The 22,369-nt window shown below is 44.5% G+C and overlaps 1 protein-coding gene across 1 annotated transcript in view; it reads left to right on the top strand.

Moving 5' to 3' along the window:
• GDPD4 (glycerophosphodiester phosphodiesterase domain containing 4) overlaps positions 1 to 22,369 on the top strand; it is a 128,945-nt gene that overhangs the window by 75,724 nt on the left and 30,852 nt on the right. The window contains exons 10-11 of the mRNA XM_082244462.1: positions 2,166 to 2,390; positions 21,477 to 21,634. Coding sequence (XP_082100588.1) covers positions 2,166 to 2,390; positions 21,477 to 21,634 — 383 coding nt within the window. The remainder of the gene's footprint in view (positions 1 to 2,165; positions 2,391 to 21,476; positions 21,635 to 22,369) is intronic.

Here is a 22,369-nt window from a genome sequence, read left to right as displayed (position 1 = left end):
AAAAAAGAAAAACTGAAATATCACATGGTCCTAAGTATTCAGACCCTTTGCTCAGTATTTAGTAGAAGCCCCCTTTTGATCTAATACAGCCAGGAGTCTTTTTGGGAAAGATGCAACAAGTCTTTCACACCTGGATTTGGGGATCCTCTGCCATTCCTCCTTGCAGATCCTCTTCAGTTCTGTCAGGTTGGATGGTAAACGTTGGTGGACAGCCATTTTTAGGTCTCTCCAGAGATGCTCAATTGGGTTTAAGTCAGGGCTCTGGCTGGGCCATTCAAGAACAGTCACGGAGTTGTTGTGAAGCCACTCCTTCGTTATTTTAGCTGTGTGCTTAGGGTCATTGTCTTGTTGGAAGGTAAACCTTCGGCCCAGTCTGAGGTCCAGAGCACTCTGGAGAAGGTTTTTGTCCAGGATATCCCTGTACTTGGCCGCATTCATCTTTCCCTCGATTGCAACCAGTCGTCCTGTCCCTGCAGCTGAAAAACACCCCCACAGCATGATGCTGCCACCACCATGCTTCACTGTTGGGGCTGTATTGGACAGGTGATGAGCAGTGCCTGGTTTTCTCCACACAAACCGCTTATAATTAAGGCCAAAAAGTTCTATTTTGGTCTCATCAGACTAGAGAATCCTATTTCTCACCATCTTGGAGTCCTTCAGGTGTTTTTTAGCAAACTCCATGCGGGCTTTCATGTGTCTTACACTGAGGAGAGGCTTCCGTCGGGCCACTCTGCCATAAAGCCCCGACTGGTGGAGGGCTGCAGTGATGGTTGACTTTCTACAACTTTCTCCCATCTCCTGACTGCATCTCTGGAGCTCAGCCACAGTGATCTTTGGGTTCTTCTTTACCTCTCTCACCAAGGCTCTTCTCCCCCGATAGCTCAGTTTGGCCGGACGGCCAGCTCTAGGAAGGGTTCTGGTCGTCCCAAACGTCTTCCATTTGAGGATTATGGAGGCCACTGTGCTCTTAGGAACCTTAAGTGCAGCAGAAATCTTTTTGTAACCTTGGCCAGATCTGTGCCTTGCCACAATTCTGTCTCTGAGCTCTTCAGGCAGTTCCTTTGACCTCATGATTCTCATTTGCTCTGACATGCATTGTGATCTGGAAGGTCTTATATAGACAGGTGTGTGGCTTTCCTAATCAAGTCCAATCAGTATAATCAAACACAGCTGGACTCAAACGAAGGTGTAGAACCATCTCAAGGATGATCAGAAGAAATGGAAAGCACCTGAGTTAAATATATGAGTGTCACAGCAAAGGGTCTGAATATTTAGGACCATGTGATATTTCAGTTTTTCTTTTTTAATAAATCTGCAACCATGTCAACAATTCTGTGTTTTTCTGTCAGTATGGGGTGCTATGTGTACATTCATGAGGAAGAAGAATGAACCTAAATGATTTTAGCAAATGGCTGCAATATAACAAAGAGTGAAAAATTTAAGGGGGTCTGAATACTTTCCGTACCCACTGTATATATATATATATATATATATATATATATATAGGTATATACTTATTATTTACTCCAATATAGTTTAAAATATATCTTTGGATACAGTCAAAACATTTGAAGTGCGTTGATCAACACTCAACAACCTTACTTGCACTTTCTAATACTCTTTTTTTGATAGGTTTTTTTTTAAATATTTTTGGAATAAATGATATGTATATTTTAATTCTTGTTTGTTGACTATTGGAGGTTTACTGAAAGTCCTATATAAGTAAGTTTCTATAGTAGTGTCATATAGGGATAAAGCCTCCTATGGTAAAGTGATATCTGATTGTAAGATTCCACCTTTATCTTTCGGGATATGTTTATATTATGTTCACACTTTTATAGAGTTTCTTTACATTTTTTTCCTGGTTTTCAACCTTTTCTTTCTTATTGTGAAAAAATGTCATATAACAAAATACACAAAAAAAATTAAAAAAAAGGAAAAAAAATAAATAAAAAACAACTCAGAAGCCTTTTAGAGTGCATTGAACCCGTAAAAACCTCCATAATTTTGCCTTCTCTATTGACTGCAATGTGTTTCTCCACAATGGTAAAATGTGGGCCAAAACAATGGAAATTTCCATTAGTTAGTAGTAGCTCTTTAATTGTAAGTTTATGTTTAGGGTATAGAGACCTCCTAATTCCTTGAATGATTTGTGTGTTCTCCAGAAACCACCATTTTCCTCCATGGGTTCTCTGTCTGAGAAAGATCAGCAGACCGCCTGGAACCAGACCATTCCTAAGCTGAGTGACTACCTGAAGCTTGCAGAACGTGCCAATAAGACAGTGATCTTTGACCTGTACCGCCCCCCGAAGGATCACCCCTATAGGGATTCCTGGATTAATCGGACGCTGGATGTTATTCTCAATGAGACTTCTATTGATCCCAAGCTGGTAGGAAATATCACGAGAAGCAATCAGAACTCTACTTTGAATACAGTCACGATGTACTTATAATGTATTGTATTATGTGTATGTGTGTATATATGAATCAATATGCATGTATTTCTATACACTATAAAAGCATTTCTCAACATTTTTAATTTTTATTGAGATTTTCACAAAGAAAAAATACAGAGGTGTATGAAAGTCATGTCACAATCTGTTATGCATCCAGACACATAGCAAAGGGTTGTTCAAATGGATACTTTAACACAACATAAGTCTCCCTTTAGCTTGAGGTAAAAGGCTAAGCTTGAGGTTAAACAAGGTATTTGGATTAGTCAAGCGGTAACAGTATTTTCTCCTTACCCAGACACCCCATCTGGGTGCAAACTGTGTCATATGGCTCCTTTCCACTGCATGGAACCGAACGGTTCGGCTCGCTTTTGTGCTTTTCCACTGCTGGTACCGCGTGGTACGGTGTAGAAACGGTTCGGTACGGTACGGCGGCGCTTTTCCACTGCATGGAACCGAACGGTACGGCTCTCAAAAACAGTACCACCTCGATTGTGGTTCCAAGAGGTACCATACCCGGTACCATATCCCACAATCCTTTGCATGCAGTCACTACTAGCCACTGATCGGTCAGAGAATCCCACCCAACCGGTTGTTATCCCACCCACTTAACTTTAGTACTACTTTAGTGGAAAAGCAAACCATACCGTACCGTACCGAACCGTTCCAACACCGTACCATGCGGTACCAGCAGTGGAAAAGCAAACTGGGCCAAGCAGGGCCGAGTAGAGCCGAGCCGGTACTTGCAGTGGAAAAGGGCCATTAGTGTGGGAGACTACACTGTTGCCGTAATTTGTAGGTTTCACAGTATTAATTCAGAAAAAACAAACGTAGTGAACATGTACAATGGCATTTGGACCGTAATGAGAACAGACCAGGAACACATATTGAGGAAATATAGACAGCGGTGGTAAAAAAAAAACCCTTCAGAAGGAAAGATCTAAGGCTTTGAGAGTTAAATAAAACTGGAACGAAAACAAAATGTGTGACTCTTGGAACAGACTATTGAGCCCACTGGAGTCCGAAGCCCTGATGTGTGTTATAGCAGGCATAGAATATTGGGTGATAGGAATAATAGTTCAAGTAGTTTATTCAAATAATATGGGGAGGTAGGGCTAGGGGAGATATAGAAAGATGGAAAGGAAAATAATGAGATCAATAAGTGATTGTGGAGATACCTATGCTTTAGATGAAATTACAAAGACCTGGACGATAGATGGAAAATAAAAACATGGAGGACTATATGGACACTTTCATATATAAAGCACAGGGTTCCCAGGTCTTCTTAAACTTCTAACAAATATGGTGTAGCGCGCGTATTGATAATAAATTGAACTGAACAGTCCAGATAAATATAGTATAAAATCAAATAGTTGGAGATCAAGTCCATCAAAGAAAAAGAGATGTGCTCCCCGTAATGAATGTCACACTTTCACCATCCTGAAGTCCAGTGCATATAGACCACCACCAAATGGAGAGAAATGGCCCCTTACCGTAATGCAATGATCCCCACCACAGAGATCATTAACCGCCTATAATGGAAATCGGATGAACCATGCAGATGACAGCCCAGCTCACTACGATAACCACATCAGCTCCGCTCGATATGAGTGCATGAATAAAGAAAGGGGACAACTCCCATAGTGAAGTACAGTCACAAATTTATTAATGCAAGGACTAAAAAGTGGCAACTCACATTTAGAAGGAGATAATAAGGCATATATCTCTGGGGAGCGATCCCGGGACCTGGTTCCCAACCAAGAAAATGGCCGCCGCGTCCCCTCGTGCCTATGGAGGAGCCTGCGGCACGCCACGCTGGGACACACGAGGGGACGCGGCATTGTGTGACATTCATTACGGGGAGCACATCTCTTTTTCTTTGATGGACTTGATCTCCAACTATTTGATTTTATACTATATTTATCTGGACCGTTCAGTTCAATTTATTATCAATACGAGCGCTACACCATATTTGTTATATGTTTATCCATGACCTTATATTCTAATTTAAGATCAGGTGTTGGCAGCTGTATGCAATTTATGTGATTGTAGTCTTTGTGACTTTTTAGCATTTTACATATACTTTGTAGTATTGTAGTCCTTGTGACTTTTTATATTATTGTAATCACATCTTATATCAATGTTTTAGCGCAGCAATACCCCCAATCTTTTTATGCTTCTTAAACTTCTCCCTAGTATTTTGGAGGATGCTGGCAACCTTTTCTTGTGACATTCTCCAAGATATTTTAAGCTTGGCCAAGGTGAATGAAACCAAGGGGTTCCTCCATGCCCGGGCTATAGTAAGTTTAGCGCAGAGAAAGAGGAAGGCTATCAATGCTTGGGTACATTTTGCAAACTTAATAATGTGATGATTGAGGAGGGCTAAACCAGGATCCTGGTTCAAAGAGGTTCCAGTAATTCTGGGTATCATGTGAAAAATTTGATTCCAAAATTCTGGGGCATTGCCAGAAAGTATGGATCATTGAACCAATGTGTTCATAGCCTCTAAAGCTTAAAGGAGAATCCTCAAGGTAAAGTTTGGAGAGGCAGATGTTGACCAGGTACCAATGGGACATTACTTTTGCATTAGCTTCTAATAATGAAATATTGTGTAGGCCCTTGAAAGAGTGGGTAAAACATTGGTGCCAGGTGTCAAGATCTCATTCTATTGCTAAATCCCTCTCCCATTCCAACATTTATGGGATTTTCTCTGTGGGCTCCACAAGGGATGAGTAGATTAATGAAATAGCTCCCCTCAAGTCCAAGACCTTAGAACACCACTGTTCGTATGGTGTGGCTGTTGGAGGAATTGGTTTGTCCATCCAAATAGAATGTAAGAAATGGGAAATCTAATTATAGCGAAACCTTTTCGAATGTGGCATCTCCAATTTGTTAATGCAATGGCTTAGTGATAAAGGACCAGCAGAATTAAAGAAGTGTCCAATTCGATAAAGTCCCTTGTCTGTCCACCACTTAAAAGCCTTTATATTCATCCCAGGAGGAAAGTGAGGATTGTGAAAGATACGAGCTAAAGGGTGTTGGAGAAAGTATGGTTGGTTGAGACTTGGGAGTGCTCCAAATATGGAAGTCTAAAGTGAAATGAGGGACTGACTGCTTTTCCATATTAAGCCAGTCAGGTTTGAAGCCCCAGGAGTAAATGATAGACACCTGAGAGAGCTGCGCTGCTAGGTAGTACCTAGCCCTCCTTGAGATTTAGGTCTGTATAAAATGTTCCTAGAGGCAATACCCTTTCTTACCCCAAATAAAATGGATAATGGAAGATTGTAGTTTAGGGATATGGAATTTGATTAATGGGATTGGAAGAGAGCGAAACAAGTAGGGAATTCAGGGAGATAAGGTCATTTTGATCGCATTAACCCAACCAAGCCAGGAGAGACCTAGAGAAGACCATTGAGTAAGGTCAGAAGACATCTTCTTAAAGAAGCTGGGATAGTGGACACTATAGAGCTGATCTATGGAGGCAGCCAAATTGACCCCTAGGTAGGGGATACACTTATGTTTCCAGGAGAAGGAAAAGTGATTCTGCAACTGTTCAACCAGGGCCTTAGGGATCGTTACATTAAGGGCCATAGATTTGGACATATTGACGTGTATGCCTGAAACTTGTCCAAAGTCATGTAAAAGTTTAAAGATATTGGGAGTAGAAATGAGGAGGAGGTTAAAAAGAGGGGGATATTATCTGCGAAAAGGGCCCATTTATGGGTTTGCGTACCACAGCGAACACCCTGAATATCAGGGTGGATTCGGATGGCAATAGCAAAGGTTTCTATAGCAATGGCAAGATAAGCAGTGAAAGGGGACAACCCTGTCTTGTTCCCCTAGCTTTGGGGAAAGTTTCCGAGTATAGACACTGTATCTTTAATTGGGCAAAGGGGTTGAAATTGAAGGCTTCCAAAATTTTCATGAACGTAGGACCAAAGCCCCATCTTTGAAGAGTAGAGAAGAGGTAAGCCTTCCTGTGGGGGACCCCCATCCCAACCGGATTTCATCAAGGAAAGTGCATCAATCGCTCTTCTTATCTGGCCTGGACCCTGTCTTCCTGGGATGAAGCCCACCTGATTTTTATGAACATATGATCCAAGCTAAACAGTTGGATAACATTTTTTACATGATTTTCAAGTCGTTGTTGATCAGAGAAATGGGTTAGAGACTGAGTCTAAGGGATTACCTTTTCACAGAAAATTAAAGAACCAGACCATATAAGAAGCGAGAGTACTAGCAAACGTTATATAGTAACAAGTCGAGAAGCCATCTGGTTCCGTAGCTGACCCAATACGTAAGCCCTTGATAACATTCTGCACCTCAGACACCGATATAGGGGTGTCAAGGAGGAAGTGGTTACTGTCTTTGAGTTTAGAGAGGGGGATCCCTTCTAGGAAAGACTCTAAACCCTTAGGATCCTCAGAATTATCTTTACTGTACAATTTAGTGAAGAATGAGTGAAAATTTTCTATAATGTGTTTGGGGTTCTGAGTAATGGAGATCGAAAAGGAGAGTACACAATATTTAGGAGTCAAACTGGCTGCAAGTTTCGACACTATTTTATCTTTTTGTAATTATAAACGGGCTCCTTGCCACCTTAAGCTTTTTTTTGCTGCTGAGGTTTATGCCAGGTTTAGAGCTAATCTAGCTAAATCAAGGTTGGCAAGGGAAGCAGGTGAGGAGTTATTTTTGTGTGATTTTGCTAAGCATTTTAAATTTCTTCTCAAGTTTATCCAAATCAGCCTGACCTTCACGTTTCAGTTGTGAAACTAATTGAATGAGTTTCCCACAAATAACCGCCTTATGAGCCCCCCAAAAGGAACCCGGGGAGATGTCTCCCACATTGTTTAGAAGAAAGGATTCTTGAAGCTCCTTCTCCAGCATAGAGCATCTAACCGGGTCATTCAAGAGAGGCTCATTGAGACGCCAAGGGTGTGGGCCCTTTTGGGAGAGTGCTTTAATAATTTTGAGCAGGATTAGGGAGTGGTCAGACCAAGAGATGTCCCCTATGGAAGCTTGGGATGCTGTGCTCATATCCGATGTAGGAAGGACAATATGGTCAATTCTGGCTTGAGTTCTATGTGAGGCCCGAGAAGTGCGAGAAGTCAAGGGTAGAGGGATTTAACTCCCTCCAAATGTCTACCAAACCCAAAGAATGTAGGAGATGGGCTATCCGAAGGCTATGCTTAGGGGGCCTTTTAGGACAAGGAATACCTGATCCAATTTACCTAAGAGCTGGTGAAACGCGATGTTAGGATCCACCCCTATGATGATTGGACCCTCAAATTGGGGACAGAGGGTTTGAAGCATCGCTGTGAAAAATGCAGCTTGGCCTTGATTAGGGGCGTAGTAAGAGACGAATGTGTACAGACTGCCGTTTATATGTCCTTTGACTAAAATGTATCTGCCATCACGATCTTTAAGCGTTTGAGAGTGGGAGAAGGAGACGTTTTTGGAGAAGAATATAGCTTCTCCTCTTTTCTTGACCTCTGCATTTGCTAAATAGAAGGTTGGATATTTGTGGTGGATGTACAAGAGATTCAAATTCCCAGGGAAATTAGTCTCCTGAAGTAGGAGGACATCAAGACACTGAGAATGATAATGCTGAAAAGCCTTTCATCTCTATCAGGGAATTAAGGCCCTGCGAGTTATGAGATGCTATTCGGAGGGTCTTACTCAATACAGTGGAACTAGTCATGGCAATGAGAGGGGAGAGACGCCACCAAATGATAGTGACATACCCAAGGGTCCATCTGGAGCTACCCTGTGGTCACCAGAAATAATTCTACCCTCTAGGTCACAACAGGGGGAGGAGCATGAAAACCACTCCAGCCTTGAAGCCTCCAGACAATTGAAGCAAGACCCTATGAGAGTCATTATAAGGCCCTAGGCTTGTTATCAAACATTTAGAAAAAATCAAAATGTCAAAAGAAAGACTGACATTTGACAGGTAAGGTTTTGTTTTAAAAGGCCCCCCAGGGGAGACATTCGACACGGCCCCAGATTAAATAGGGACGCATCGATTTCCCCCCCCCCCCCCCCCAGGAAGGCCCGAGAAACCTTTGTGGAAATCAAGTCATGATTCCCCCCAAGGGCCTGCTCATTGGATTGGGCAAGAACCCCCGAAGGGGAGCATGAAAAGAGGTTCTTTAAATAAACCCAAAGCGGACAAAGAAGAGAGTCCAAAAATCAAGGGGGAATTCCATCTTGGTTGCCCCTTAGAAGGAAGAAACTTAAGCTGAGACCAGTTCAAAACCAGGAACCAGGGAAGATGATCTTCCAACTGTGAAAGGTCTATGGAAGACCAAAGGAGACCCTCAGAAGATATCTACCCCATCAGGGTGGGCTGGAGTCTCGGTATGTCTTTGATTTCTGCTTGTTCCAGACCAGGTTCAGAGAGCTAACTGGAGGGGGGCGCTTTGAGGAGCTTTGACAATTAACCGAAGGCGTTGAGGTAGAGTCTTGGGAGATGAAGCCAAGTTGTATCAGTAGGCGTTCTCCATCCTGGAATGTAGTAAAGCTGTAGGATTTGTTCTTGAATTGAAATTGCAGGCGGAAGGGGAAATACCACTAATACTTCACTGCTTTGTTAGATAAAGCCACCAGAAGAGGTTTCAGAACTCTCCGCCGCTGAATATTTGTGGGAGACAACTATTTGGACCAGAGGACCATTAATAGATAGGTTTCCAGAGTTGTGGGACTTCCTCATGATCTCCTCCTTCACAGCATGACAATGTCTCTGGGAAGACCATCTTGGGTGAGGAGGTTGCAGGGTCCTGCGAGCTATATCTAGTTCCAGCCTGTGGTCAGATATCTCTGGGATAAAATCCTTGATGAGGGTCAGAACAGATCTTTGGACATCTAGAATAGATTTGGGGAGGCCCTTTATGTGAAAATTGGACAGTCTACTTCTATTCTCAAGATCATCAATTTTGGACAAAGCGGCGTAACATTGGTCCCGTAAAGTCTGTATACAAGTAGTGTTTTGATTTCCCCTGCAACCGTTTGATCCACAGTCTGTTCAATGGCCTCAATACGGGAGCCCAGTCTCTGCAAGTCCACTATAATAATGTTTGTGATCTATGCTGTGTTCTGGGCCAGTCCAAATAACATTTCTGATAATCTAACCAAGATATGGGAGATATCTGAGTGGTGTCTCGGGGTGAGGGGGGAGGCCTGGAGAGGAGAAGCAAAGCCTGCCGGACCAGTGATCACTGGAGTGCCTAGTAATTTCTCCATGGTTCTACCCAGAAGGGATTCAGTAGAGGCAGCGGAGGCTGCTGGTAGGAGAGGGTTACTCACAGGAGAGGAGAGGTCTCCACATCCATCCTGGAGCAGAGGCAGGAGATCCGCTATGGATTCTGTGTCTGTGTCTCCTCGTGGGGAGATTGCGGCCCCCATCATGGAGAGCTCCAGGGTCTGCTTTCTGAAGCTCAGCTGACGGGACACTTCTTTCCTGGACAGCTCTGCCGTTAAGATGGGGGAGTCTCTACAGTGGCTGAAGTACGGGCGGGCAGTAGGAGGACAGGCCGTGCTCGAGAACTGGCCTGGAGGCTTTCAGTCGGCTGGAGCAGGACGGAGCTCAAAAATCAAGACTCCATCTCGGGAGCCGCTGCACATGCGCCTTGAACCTTTTTTTAGTCATCGCACTCAAGTATGCAAAATATCAAGTCACCCCTTACTAAAATCGGGTCCCTCAGAGAGGGGTAACAAAAATGGTGAAAGGTCTGGAGGGATAATACATATCCAGAGTGACTTTGGGAACCTAATATGTACCATCTGGAGGAAAGAAAGGAAAGGGGAGACATGACTGAAACCTTTAAATACATCAAGGGGGTGAATAAGGCTGAGGAGGGCAGTTTTTTCAATATGAAAATAAAATCAAGAACACAGGGACATGACCTCAACCTAAATGGATGAATCTTAAGCTGGATACACACTATACAACTTTCTTTAGATTTTTTCCTTTAGACTTACCAAAACCATATAATAGGAGGTCAAACATAAACACTTTCAATTTGTATGCAATCAGGTAGGCCCTTGCACTACATAGTTGAAGGTAAATCTAAAGGAAATCTGCCAACAAAAGTTGTATAGTGTGTATCCAGCCTTAGAAAGTATTATTTTACCGAAAGGGTAGTTGATTGTTGGAATAAACTTCCAGCAGACGTAGTGAGCCAGTCAACTGTAAATGGCTTCAAACATGCTTGGGACAAACATAAATCTATACTCCATACAAAAAAGTTAACAAAAAAAAATACAAAACTTGTATAAAAATATAAATAAATAATTGGACAGACTCATAAAGCAAGGTCCATAAAGACATAGATGAGCGAGTTTGGGGTGGAGGAACTTGACTGGCCTGACCTCAACCTGATAGAACACCTTTGGGGTGAATTAGAGCGGAGACTGCAAGCCAGGCCCTCTGATCCAACATCAGTGCCTGACCTCACAAATGCACTCCTGGAAAAATAGTCAAACATTCCTATAGACACTCCTAAACATTGTAGACAGTCTTCCCAGAAGAGTTGAAGCTGTTATAGCTGCAAAGGGTAGACCAACTCAAAATTAAACCCCACGGACTAAGGCTGGGATTCAATTAAAGTTCATATGCGTTTTAAGGCAGGTATCCCAATACTTTTGGTAATATAGTGTGTGTTTGTGTGTGTATATATATATATATATATATATATATATACTGTATATACAAAAGCAGGAATGAGGCGCAGTGCTCATGCTCTTAATTTGTAATTTTTCTCTATCGAAATATGGAATCAGTATGTGGACCCTATTGCGCACTGTATTCAAATGCTGATTGTTGGAAAGAGAAATATTGAAATATAGTTTATATTTGAGGAAAAAAGTATATCTGCAGTACTTATCCTTTTTTAAAGTACATGCCCCTGCGCACTAATGTCCTATAGACTTAAATGAGATGCTGCTTCACCAGTACGAGTATGTCCCATTTAGGTCTATAGTAGTGATCTCCAAACTGCAGGCCAGGGACAGATGTGACTCTTTGCTTGCCTGTATTCAGCCTTTGGGGGACCATTCCTCCCACAGGCACCAATGATGAGGCACCATTTCTCCCACTGACACCAAAGATGGGGCATTATTCCTCCCACTGACACCAACAATGGGGTACTATTGCTTCCTCTGACACCAATGTTGGGGCACTATTCCTTCAACAGGGACAAACGATGGAGCACCATTCCTCCTACTGATACCAATTACAGGGCATTATTCCTCCCAGTGACAACAATGATGGGGTACTATCCCTCTCTCAAGCACCAATGATGGGGCACTATTTCTCCCACTGACACCAATTATGGGGCACCATTCCTCACACAGGCACCAATGATGGGGCACCATTCCTCCCACTGACACCAATGGTAAAGCACCATTCTTCCCACTGACACCAATAGTGGGGAACTGTTCCTCCCACTGACACCAATAATGGGGCACCTTTCCTCCCATTGACACCAATTATAGGAATCTATTCCTTCCACAGGTACCAATGATGGGGCATCATTCCTTTCAATTACACCAATGATGGGGGACTATTCCTCCCACTGACATTAGTGATGAGGCACTATTCCTCCCACTGATACCAATTATGGTACACTCTTCCTTCCACAAGGATCAATGATGGGGTACTGTTCCTCATACTTACACCAATTAAAGGGCACTATTCCTCCCACCGACACCAATGATGGGGCACTATTCCTCCCACTGACACCAATTATGGGGCACTATTCCTCCCATGGATACCAATGATGGGGCACTATTCCTCCCACTGATACCAATGGTGGAGCACTATTCCTCCCACTGACACCAATGATGAGGCACTATTCCACCCACTGATACCAATGATGGGGCACTATTCCTCCCACTGACACCAATGATGGGGCACTATTCCTCCCACCGACACCAATGATGGGGCACTATTGATCTTTTATTGAAAAGAATCAAGCAACATATTTTATACAAAAGTAAAAAACATAACTATAGTACAATATTCCAACAGAAAACAAAGGAATACACATCCATGTGCAGAATATATACAATATATACATAATCCACTTCCAACATTTTTAGAAAACTATTTACATAAAGCAGCAGAGAGGGCCTAAGAGGCACAACCCATCACCTATGTATGCAGCCATTTATCAAAAACTGAGCATTAAGAAAAAATCTAGGGTGATAAGAGACAGAAAGCCACACCCAGGACAGAGACTCCTGGCAGTCAGGGAGGCTTGAAACCCCTCCACGCCTTCAACCAAGCCCTCTGACCCCACTTGTCTCTCTCAAGCGCCCGAATCTTCCCCACCTCATGCAGAATGTCAAACACCACCACCTGAACAGGAAGGATTTTACGCCGAAGGGTGACCTGACACCGTGCGTTCCAGGTGTAATAACGGACTACTAAGCTAACTAAAAAAAGTGTATCCAAACAAAAGCCCCCACCAGTATTGAATGCTCCATACACCCACTCAGCATAACCCAGCCTGGAGAGGAAAGGAACACCGAGGGCCCGCCCCACCTGTTTGTATACCTCTATGTTAAAAGGGCAACGAAGCAGAAAATGGTCCATAGTCTCCTCCTCACCTGAACATTCCTCCCGAGGACAACCACGATCCATCCCACTGCGGAATTTCAAATTGCCCCGAACATAGAGCCTCCCATGGAAGCACAACCAGGCCAGATCCCTGATTTTAAGGGGGACTCTAGCCAAATTAATCAATCTTAACCCTTCCCTCAAAATTGGGCCTGGGCAATCCCTTAAGGCCAGTGGGTCATGAAAGACTTCGCTCAAGACTCGGCTCATAAGGACTTTCCTCGGAGCGGATCTGAGATCTTCAGCCGACAGTCGCCACTGCCGCAGCAACTTCAGACACGGAGCGACATAGGCTGGGAGCTGACCACGATGACCCCTGAGATTCTTCACTTGGCCACCTTCTTCCCAAAGTCGCAGAAAAGGCCTAAACCAAGATCTAAACATGCCTGTCCATCCAGGAGGTTCCACTGCAAGCATACTACCAATGTTAAACTTGAGAAATAGCAGTGAAAATAAAAGAACGGGGTTGACCATACCTAAGCCACCCTCCCTCCTGGATAGATAGGTGACATTCCTCTTGATGGGGTTCAGTCTGTTCCCCCACAGCATCTGGAAGAACACACTATAGATCCTAGCATAGAGAGACACTGGCAAGATGCAGACAGGGCTGACATACAAGAAGATCGGTATCAGGTAAGTCTTAATCAGATCAACCCTTTCCCTCAGAGATAACTTCCATCTCTTCCAGCTGACCACCTTAGTATTGGCAACTTCCAGCCTGCCTTCCCAGTTTTTAAGGCCATAATCGCCAGGTCCGAATTCAATGCCTAATATCTTAATTTTTTCCTGGGGCACTGGAAAGGTGTCCGGGAGATCAAACCCCTCACCTTCCTTTCCCATCCAAAAAACTTCACTCTTTTCCTGATTGATCTTGGAGCCTGATGCTTCAGAGTACCGTGATGTCAGAGAGACCACCTCCTCTGCTTCATCTGTCCCAGTGACAATCACTGACACATCATCCGCATAGGCAACAACCCTCAAAGGCGGCTCACCCGGGATTCCCACTGGTACCCCACACAACATGCTGCTCTCTAGCCTCCTGATGAAGGGGTCGATTGCAAACACATAGAGCAGGGGACTCAGGGGACAACCCTGGCGCACCCCAGAACCAACCTCAAAGGACTGTCCAACCCAACCATTAACAAGAGGGAAGCTTTCTGCCCCCTTATACAAGACTTTTAACCAATCGACAAAACCACCCGGCAGACCGTACTTACTAAAGAGCAACCACAGGTACTCATGGTTGACACGATCGAAAGCCTTTGCCTGATCCAATGCCAGTAAATACTTTCCCCAGCCTGCAGCCCTGCACTGCTCCAAGGCCTCCCGGACAGCTAAAACCGCTGTGAAGGTGCTCCTACCCTGGATCGAACAGTGCTGATGGCGAGAAAGCAAAGACTCTGCTACTGCCGATAGGCGCCAGAAAAGTATCTTCGCCAGCACCTTTCTATCGACATTGAGAAGGCTGATGGGGCGCCAATTCTCAATCATCGAAGGATCTTTACCTTTTGAAAGAAGAATCACAGCTGAGTGTCTCATGGAAGGGGGAAGCACCCCCTCAGCAAGACAACTGTTAAAAATCTCTACCAAATGTGGGGCCAGAATAGACTTAAAGGCTTTGTAAAACTCAGCCGTCAGACCATCCGGTCCAGGTGACTTCTTGATGGCAAGCTGTTCAATTGCCCTCGTCACCTCTTCAACTGTGATCTCTTCTGTCAAATTCATCAAAGGGACATCTCCACCATTTAGACCTGGAGTAGAGTCCAAAAAGCTTTCCATCTTGTCTCGGTCAAGCTCTTTCCTCCCAAGAAGTTCAGCATAAAAAGACCTCACGACCTCCAGGATCCCTGACCTGGACTTTGTCAAGGAACCTGTACTATCCTTAAGGCCAACGACCATCTTAACAGCTACACCCTGTTTGCACTTCTGGTAAGGGTCAGGCGAGTGGTATTTCCCATAGTCCCGCTCCAGAACCAAAGAGGTATGCCGATCATATTGACACTTCCTGAGGAGGATTTTCACTTCAGAGATTGCCCCAGGATCTCCTCCTCTCGAGACAAGAATATCCAGCTTCCTCCGCAAACGTTGGTAGGTCATGTATCTATTAAACTGTTTTTTATTGGCTAGGCCCCTGAAGAATCCAGCAATCCTCTTTTTGGTCAGCTCCCACCACTCAGCCTTGCTGCTACAAAAGTCCAGGATGGTCACCTGTGCCTGAAAGAATTCCTCAAAGGATTGTTTAACATGTTCTTCCTCAAGGAGAGTCGAATTCAATCTCCAGATGCCTTTGCCCCTCTGAGGGAAGTCTGAAGCATTCAAGACCACAGATAGCATACAGTGATCAGAGAACTCCACTGCCTGCACCACTGGGGGTGAGAAAGCAGAGGCCTCCTTCAAAAAAAACCTATCTATCCTACTCTGACTATTACCTCGATGAAAGGTGAACCCTGTGTCATCCGGAAGGTGCTTAATGTGCACATCCACAAGGCCAGCATCCCTAACCATACTATTTAAAAAAACGCTATCATATCCCAGCCTGTCATTGAAGTCCTTCCTGTCCTTGGGCCTAGTCACAGTATTAAAGTCACCTCCAAAAACCACTTGCCGGGATGTAAAAAGAAATGGCTTGATCCTTGTAAAAAGGCATTTCCTGTCCCACTTTGTGTGCGGCCCATAAATATTAATTAGGCGCAGGTCCTGCCCTCCCACAAGGACGTCTAAGACCATACATCTCCCAATCTCCACCTCAATAACCCGCCGGACAGTTACCATGCCGGTTTTAAACAACACCGCCACCCCGCTGTAAGGCTCGGCCGCAAGAGACCAGTAAGATGGACCATACCTCCACTCTCTCTTGGCCATATGAATATCTGCCAAGGAGGTGAGCCTAGTCTCCTGCAAAAATAAAATTTCAGCATCTAATTGGCTGAACAAAAAGAAGGCCATAGAACGAGCTCTTACCGACTTAATACTGGCGACATTTATTGTCACCACTTTTAACGGAGGGGGAACCGCCATTTGGGTTATTGGGTGGATTGCTTCTTAGCTCCCCTCTGCTGCTCATCACCAGAAGCCTCTCTTTTTCTTGAGGCCTCCTCCAACTCCATTTCTGAATCTGAATTTTGTTCAGAGGAAGCTCCAGATGAGGAAATATCCCAAGCGGAAGCCCTAGAACGGTTGGGGACAGACACTGGGGCTTCCTGTCCCTGTTCCGTCCTCACCGCCTGTCTCTTCCGCCTCACAACCCTCCTTCTCTCCTCCAGGTACTGCAGGTCAGACTCCGAGATGTTTTCATCTCTTGTTTTTTTCTTCAAAGTCTTCGCAGAAGACTTCTTTACAGAAGAAGCAGCAGCACCCTTTTTGGCACATGCCACCGCTCCAGGTGGGGGGGGACCTTCCCTTAAGTCAGACCTAGGAGACTCATGGGGCAAGACTGACTTGGGGGGCACAGACTTAGAAGGTTCTGACACAAGAGGAGCGGGTACAGTAGGCTGGGGGGACACAGAGACAGCCACAGAAGGAATACCTACAGACACAGGAGGGTTGGCCACAGAAACTGGGGAGGGATCCTGAACAGGACCTGGGGGGTCAGTCGCCGCAGAGGAGGATGGTACACCAGGGGCCTCATCCTCCATCCTGTCCAGCCTCAACAGCTCATCTACTACCTCCTTCTCCATATTGTGCCAGGCCTCCGGACATCGGCTGTAGGGGTGGCCAAGGCGCAAGCACAGGTTGCACCTTATCGCCTGGGTGCAGTCCCTGGCCACATGACCCTGTCCCCGACATACCGAACATATTAAGGCTGAACAGGAGGAGCTAAAGTGCCCCTTTTCTCCACAGCGGTGACACAGCTTTGGCTGACCAGGATAAAAAACAGTCATCCTATCCCTCCCTATGAAAGCCGAGGAGGGCAGGTGACGGACAACATTCCCATCCCTGGCCAACCTGACCGTTACTGACCAACCCCCAGTCCAGATGCCACGTTCATCAAGGATTTTATTTGGCGTTGTCAAAACCTCACCATAATTCCTTAACCAGACCTCCAAGTCCCGAGCAGGAACACTCTCGTTAGTGAGGATGATGGTTATTTTTTTAACCGTTGATCTTTGTGAAACAGCAACTGGTGCCAGATCTTCCCATTCGGGTCTTGACCTGCACCGAGCCTCATATCGTTCCCAGAACAGGTCAAGACCCTCTGGCCTGGTGAAGCTGATTGTGTACTCCCGGCTCCCAGCTACATGTATTAGGGCATAAAGGTCATTCGCCCCAAAGCCCATCTCCAAAATCATATCCACCACCACACGCCGTGCTGGAGAGACTGCACCACCTTCCCATTTAAGAATGACTACATTACGCCTTGGAACCCCAGCAGAAGCCAGAGACCCAAGACCGGAACCAGGGGTGCTCAAAGTGGCAGTCTGTGGTGTAAATCTCTGCCTGGAAGCAGGGTTCCTCATTGGCTGCAGCCCTGGCTTAATAATATTACCAGGTGCAGAGCGTACCACCTGAGCAAAAGAGGGCTTATCAGGGCCAAGACCCCACACTGATGTGACTTTAGCCGGTACATTATTATTATTATCCTTATTATTAACTGCTTGTACTGAGCCAGCAGGATTGTCTATTGCACACATATTGGCAGCATTATCCATAACACCTGAAATAGAAGAATCGTTAGAAGAATCGTTACAATCACCATTCATTATCACAGTGTCTGCTGTAGTACCACAGGTGGCCTGATGCTGCAGTGTAGAGTCCTGAACAACAGCTGTGACTGGACAAACAGCCTTGGGCTCAGCAAAAGGGGGGTTAATGGGTTGCTCAGGCTCTTGTAGTTCCTTTGCTGCAATGTCATTTTTTAAACGCAGTTTTTCCTGCAAGGAAACATCAGCAGCTGAAATATTGCTGGATACAAAATTACCAGCCTGGGTGTCATTGGGCAAAACATCAGTATTAGCCAAGGTGTTAAATGGCACAAAAATAGTTTTATCAGTCACTTGTGACTTGCTAGGCTTTACCTTATCAGGCACATTATCAGGTATGTTCTCCTCACCAAACACCAGCTGATCCGCCCGTACTGGAGACTCCACTGCCTGGATCACTTTAAGCATGCCTCCTGAGCCCTGAGAAGGTAACGGGCTGCTCACTTCACCTTGGGGGGTCAGGGGGTCAGAACTTGGGGTCCCCTCCTCCACCTCCATCTTTGCCATCCTTGCAAATCTGCGGTCATTGCAGAACTTTTCTTTAAAGGGCCCCTCTTTACCTTCCATCATGGCCACAATGGTTTCCTGGTGTTGAACCCGGACCTTTGCCAACTGGATTTCCGAATCCATAGATCCACGGCTGCGGCTGTGCAAACCTTCACGTTGCTTTCGCAGGCGTTTCAACTCTGCTCTCAGTTTGTAGAGCTGGTCTCTCTCCCTATTCAGGACCTTGATCCCGGCCACCACTCGCTCCCGAATGGACTCGGTATCCTCATCCTCACCAGGGGCAGAGAGATCTCCAGCCATGGCTTGTCCAGGAGCAGGTATGTCATCCATCAGCCCAGGGGATGGTTCAGAGCTTCCAGCAGGAGAGGCCCTGCTGGCCTGCATGGCCTCCCCAGATAGGGGCCAGCAGGGCTGGGAGAGATTTTACCGAACTCCCCTCTCACAGAAATCACCTGGAGCAGACACACAGCCAGAGAACCTTCCTGCAGCCACACCCGAAGCTGAATGATGGGAAACTACTCCTCCCACTGACAGCAATGATGGGGCACTATTCCTCCCACTGACACCAATGATGGGGCACTATTCCTCCCACTGACACCAATGATGAGGCACTATTCCTCCCATGGATACCAATGATGGGGCACTATTCCTCCCACTGATACCAATGTTGGAGCACTATTCCTCCCACTGACACCAATGATGAGGCACTATTCCACCCACTGATACCAATGATGGGGCACTATTCCTCCCACTGATACCAATGATGGGGCACTATTCCTCCCACTGACACCAATGATGAGGCACTATTCCTCCCACGGATACCAATGGTGGAGCACTATTCCTCCGACTGACACCAATGATGAGGCACTATTCCTCCCACTGACACCAATGATGAGGCACTATTCCTCCCACTGACACCAATGATGAGGCACTATTCCTCCCACTGACACCAATGATGGGGCACTATTCCTCCCACTGACACCAATGATGAGGCACTATTCCTCCCACTGACACCAATGATGGGGCACTATTCCTCCCACTGACACCAATGATGGGGCACCATTTCTCCCACAGGCACCAATGATGGGGCATCAGGGAGACCCTTGGTCTATAGGATGTTAGGATCATCATACACATTACAACCAGTCAACTTTAGATTTCCCAAAACAATTTAATATAAGCACCAACCTAATCTATCCAATTCATTTATATCGAGTCAGGCAGACCCTTGCATGATTTAGTTGTTGGTAGATCCATAGGTATGGGCAGCCTATTGCATTAGGGTGTGCACCCCCAAAGCTCACACACACACACACACACATGCCTTTCTCTGCAGCCTCAGGGCAGTAGGGGAAATCTGCACCGCACATAGTGATTAGGGTGTGCCCAGGAACACCTGGCACACTCCCTGCACATGTCTATGGGTAGATCTAGAGAAAATTGTACAATCAGACTGTAAAGGGTGTGGTGAGTATAGGTATGCAGGTGTGGGCGGACCACCGCTAGATTTTTACCAGCCGGGCTGCAGTAAGCTTTGGAGGAGGCAAGAAAGGCGTGTTAGTGGGATGGGGGAGGGGAGAGATGCCTCAATGTGTAGGGTGCTAGGAGGGGGGGGGGGGGCTCATTTAAAAAAAGAAAATTAACCTGTATTTTATTCACATTATTACCTGCACACAGGCTGAAATATCCAGCCAGACTCACAGAGAGACTGCCTGCACTTATAGATGCTGAAATAAAAGTCAGAAAACAGCAATGAAAGACAAAGGAGGGAGATATCTAGATGGCATCATGTTTCAGGCACTGGGGGAGCTTGGAGAAGCACAGCACATACAGTGTAGGCATGTGGAAGCCGAGAGCACATCAGAAAATAATTAAATATATGTTTGTTTCCTCATCTTATTGCGCAGAAAAATAAACTTTCACATTTTTTTAATTCTTTGATAATGATATCTCTCGTGAACCTCCCGCTGGGATAAAAGTATTTCATGCTGAACACCAGCCTTAGTTTTAATTTTGCACAATTTTACAGGCTTCTCTCCTGTACTGCTGCAGCAAATCAGATAGAGCCCACCTCATTTCCTGGCTGGAGGACATCCAGCATCACCTAGCTCAAGCATGTCCAACCTGCAGCCCGGGGGCCCACTGCCCCCTGACAATTTTTTGCTGGGGAGGAAGGAAGTCGAGTCGGGGGCACGGCCACAGCAGCTTCCAACTAACTGTAGGCAGAGGCTGCCTTGGAAGGGAGGGGAGGAGGGGGGGGGGCAAGCGCAGCCGGATTACAAACAGAGCGGGGATCTCCCGCTTACCTGGCGGCCGCTGTCATACGAAGCCCCACCTCCTGGACCGGCTCCAAGGATAGACAGCACATTGGTGACATCTATTATAGGAGCCGGTCCAAGAGGCGGGGCTTTGTATGACAACGGTCGCCGGATAAGCTGGAGTTCTCCGCTCTGTGTAATCCAGCGGCTCTCCTCTCTCTTAATTGCAGACTGCATTGAATGGGCACGCACTGGTGAGGCTGCATTGGTTGGGCTTGCCTTGGTGAGGCTGCATTGGATGGGCACTGATCAGGCTACATTGGATGGGCACGCACTGGTGAGGCTGCACATAACTGTAAATATCCCAGCATGTGCAGTGTTTCTGACTCCTCCCACCATCACCATTTCAAATCACTATAGTGGTCATGGTGGTTAGAGTGTTCCTTTAATATCTCTCAGAAGAAGTAAACCTCTGTATACTGATTCCATTTCATTTCATCATCCTCTAGTCGTGTTAAATTAGTGCTGGGGGACAGGGCGCAGGAAGGGCACGGCAGCGTTTTATTACTTATATACCTTAACTATAGTATATATTTTATATGCGGCCCGAGAATATTTCTCTACACTCAATGTGGCCCAGAGAAGCCAAAAGGTTGGACACCCATGGACTAGCTCTTTCCTTCCCAGCTTTACTGGCCCACGTCTTTCATTCACTGGATTTAGATTTCACTAAGGTGTCAATGAGCATAGAAGCAAGGAAGCAGGGGAGTAAAACATAAGGCAGAAGAAACTTTAGCTTTTATTGAGGGATAAATGATTAAGGACTTCTGAGCTGAACAGTCACAAAATGTGTCATCATCCTTTTGTATAGTTAACAGGAACCAAAAATCACCTGAGCCTGGACACAGCTATCCCATTCCTTGCTTGTCTCTTACAGGTCATATGGCTGGCGAGCGACATGCGGTCCTTTGTACAGTCGGTCGCTCCGGGGTTTCAGCAGACGCAAGGTTTTAAGTCATCCGTGGAAGAACTGGTCAGCAATCGCATAGTTAAACTCAACCTGCCTTACAGCGAAATGTCCCAGGATGATATCAGGTACTTCATCAAAGGCCATTCCACTTGTCCGAAGTCAGTACGAATTAATTTATGGGATATTTATTTTATTTATATTTTTTATTTTATTGTATATGATATTATATTAAATACATTGTATTATATTTATTTCATTTATGTCGCATTGGTATTTATTATATTATATATTTTATTATATTTATTTTATTTTCATTATTTATTATAATATTGTGTATGATATAATATGATATTACCTTATATTACATTTTTTATATTTATTATATTTTTTATTGCTTTATTATTAATTATATTCTTACAATTATCTTATCATTTGTTATATTTATTTCATTTATATTATTTACTATAATATTGTTTATGATATGCTATAATATTATATTATATTACATTTTATGATATTGATTATATTTTTATTGCTTTATTATATTAATATAATATATAACTTATTATATTTATTTCATTTATATGGTTTAATATAATATTGTTTTATAATATATTATCTTATATTACATTTTATGATATTTATTATATTTATTTCATTTATATGGTTTAATATAATATTGTTTTATAATATATTATCTTATATTACATTTTATGATATTTATTATATTTATATTGCTTTATTATTTATTATATTATTATAATATATCATTTATTATATTTATTTCATTTATATGATGTAATATAACGTTGTTTATGATATCATATGGCATTATAAATGTAATAAATATCAAAAAATGT

The sequence above is a fragment of the Pelophylax lessonae genome, assembly GCF_965119305.1.
Source record: "Pelophylax lessonae genome assembly, chromosome: 2".
NCBI classification, from domain to species: domain Eukaryota; kingdom Metazoa; phylum Chordata; class Amphibia; order Anura; family Ranidae; genus Pelophylax; species Pelophylax lessonae.
The sequence above is the reverse complement of the archived record's forward strand: the minus strand, read 5'-3'. Positions and strand labels throughout refer to the sequence as shown.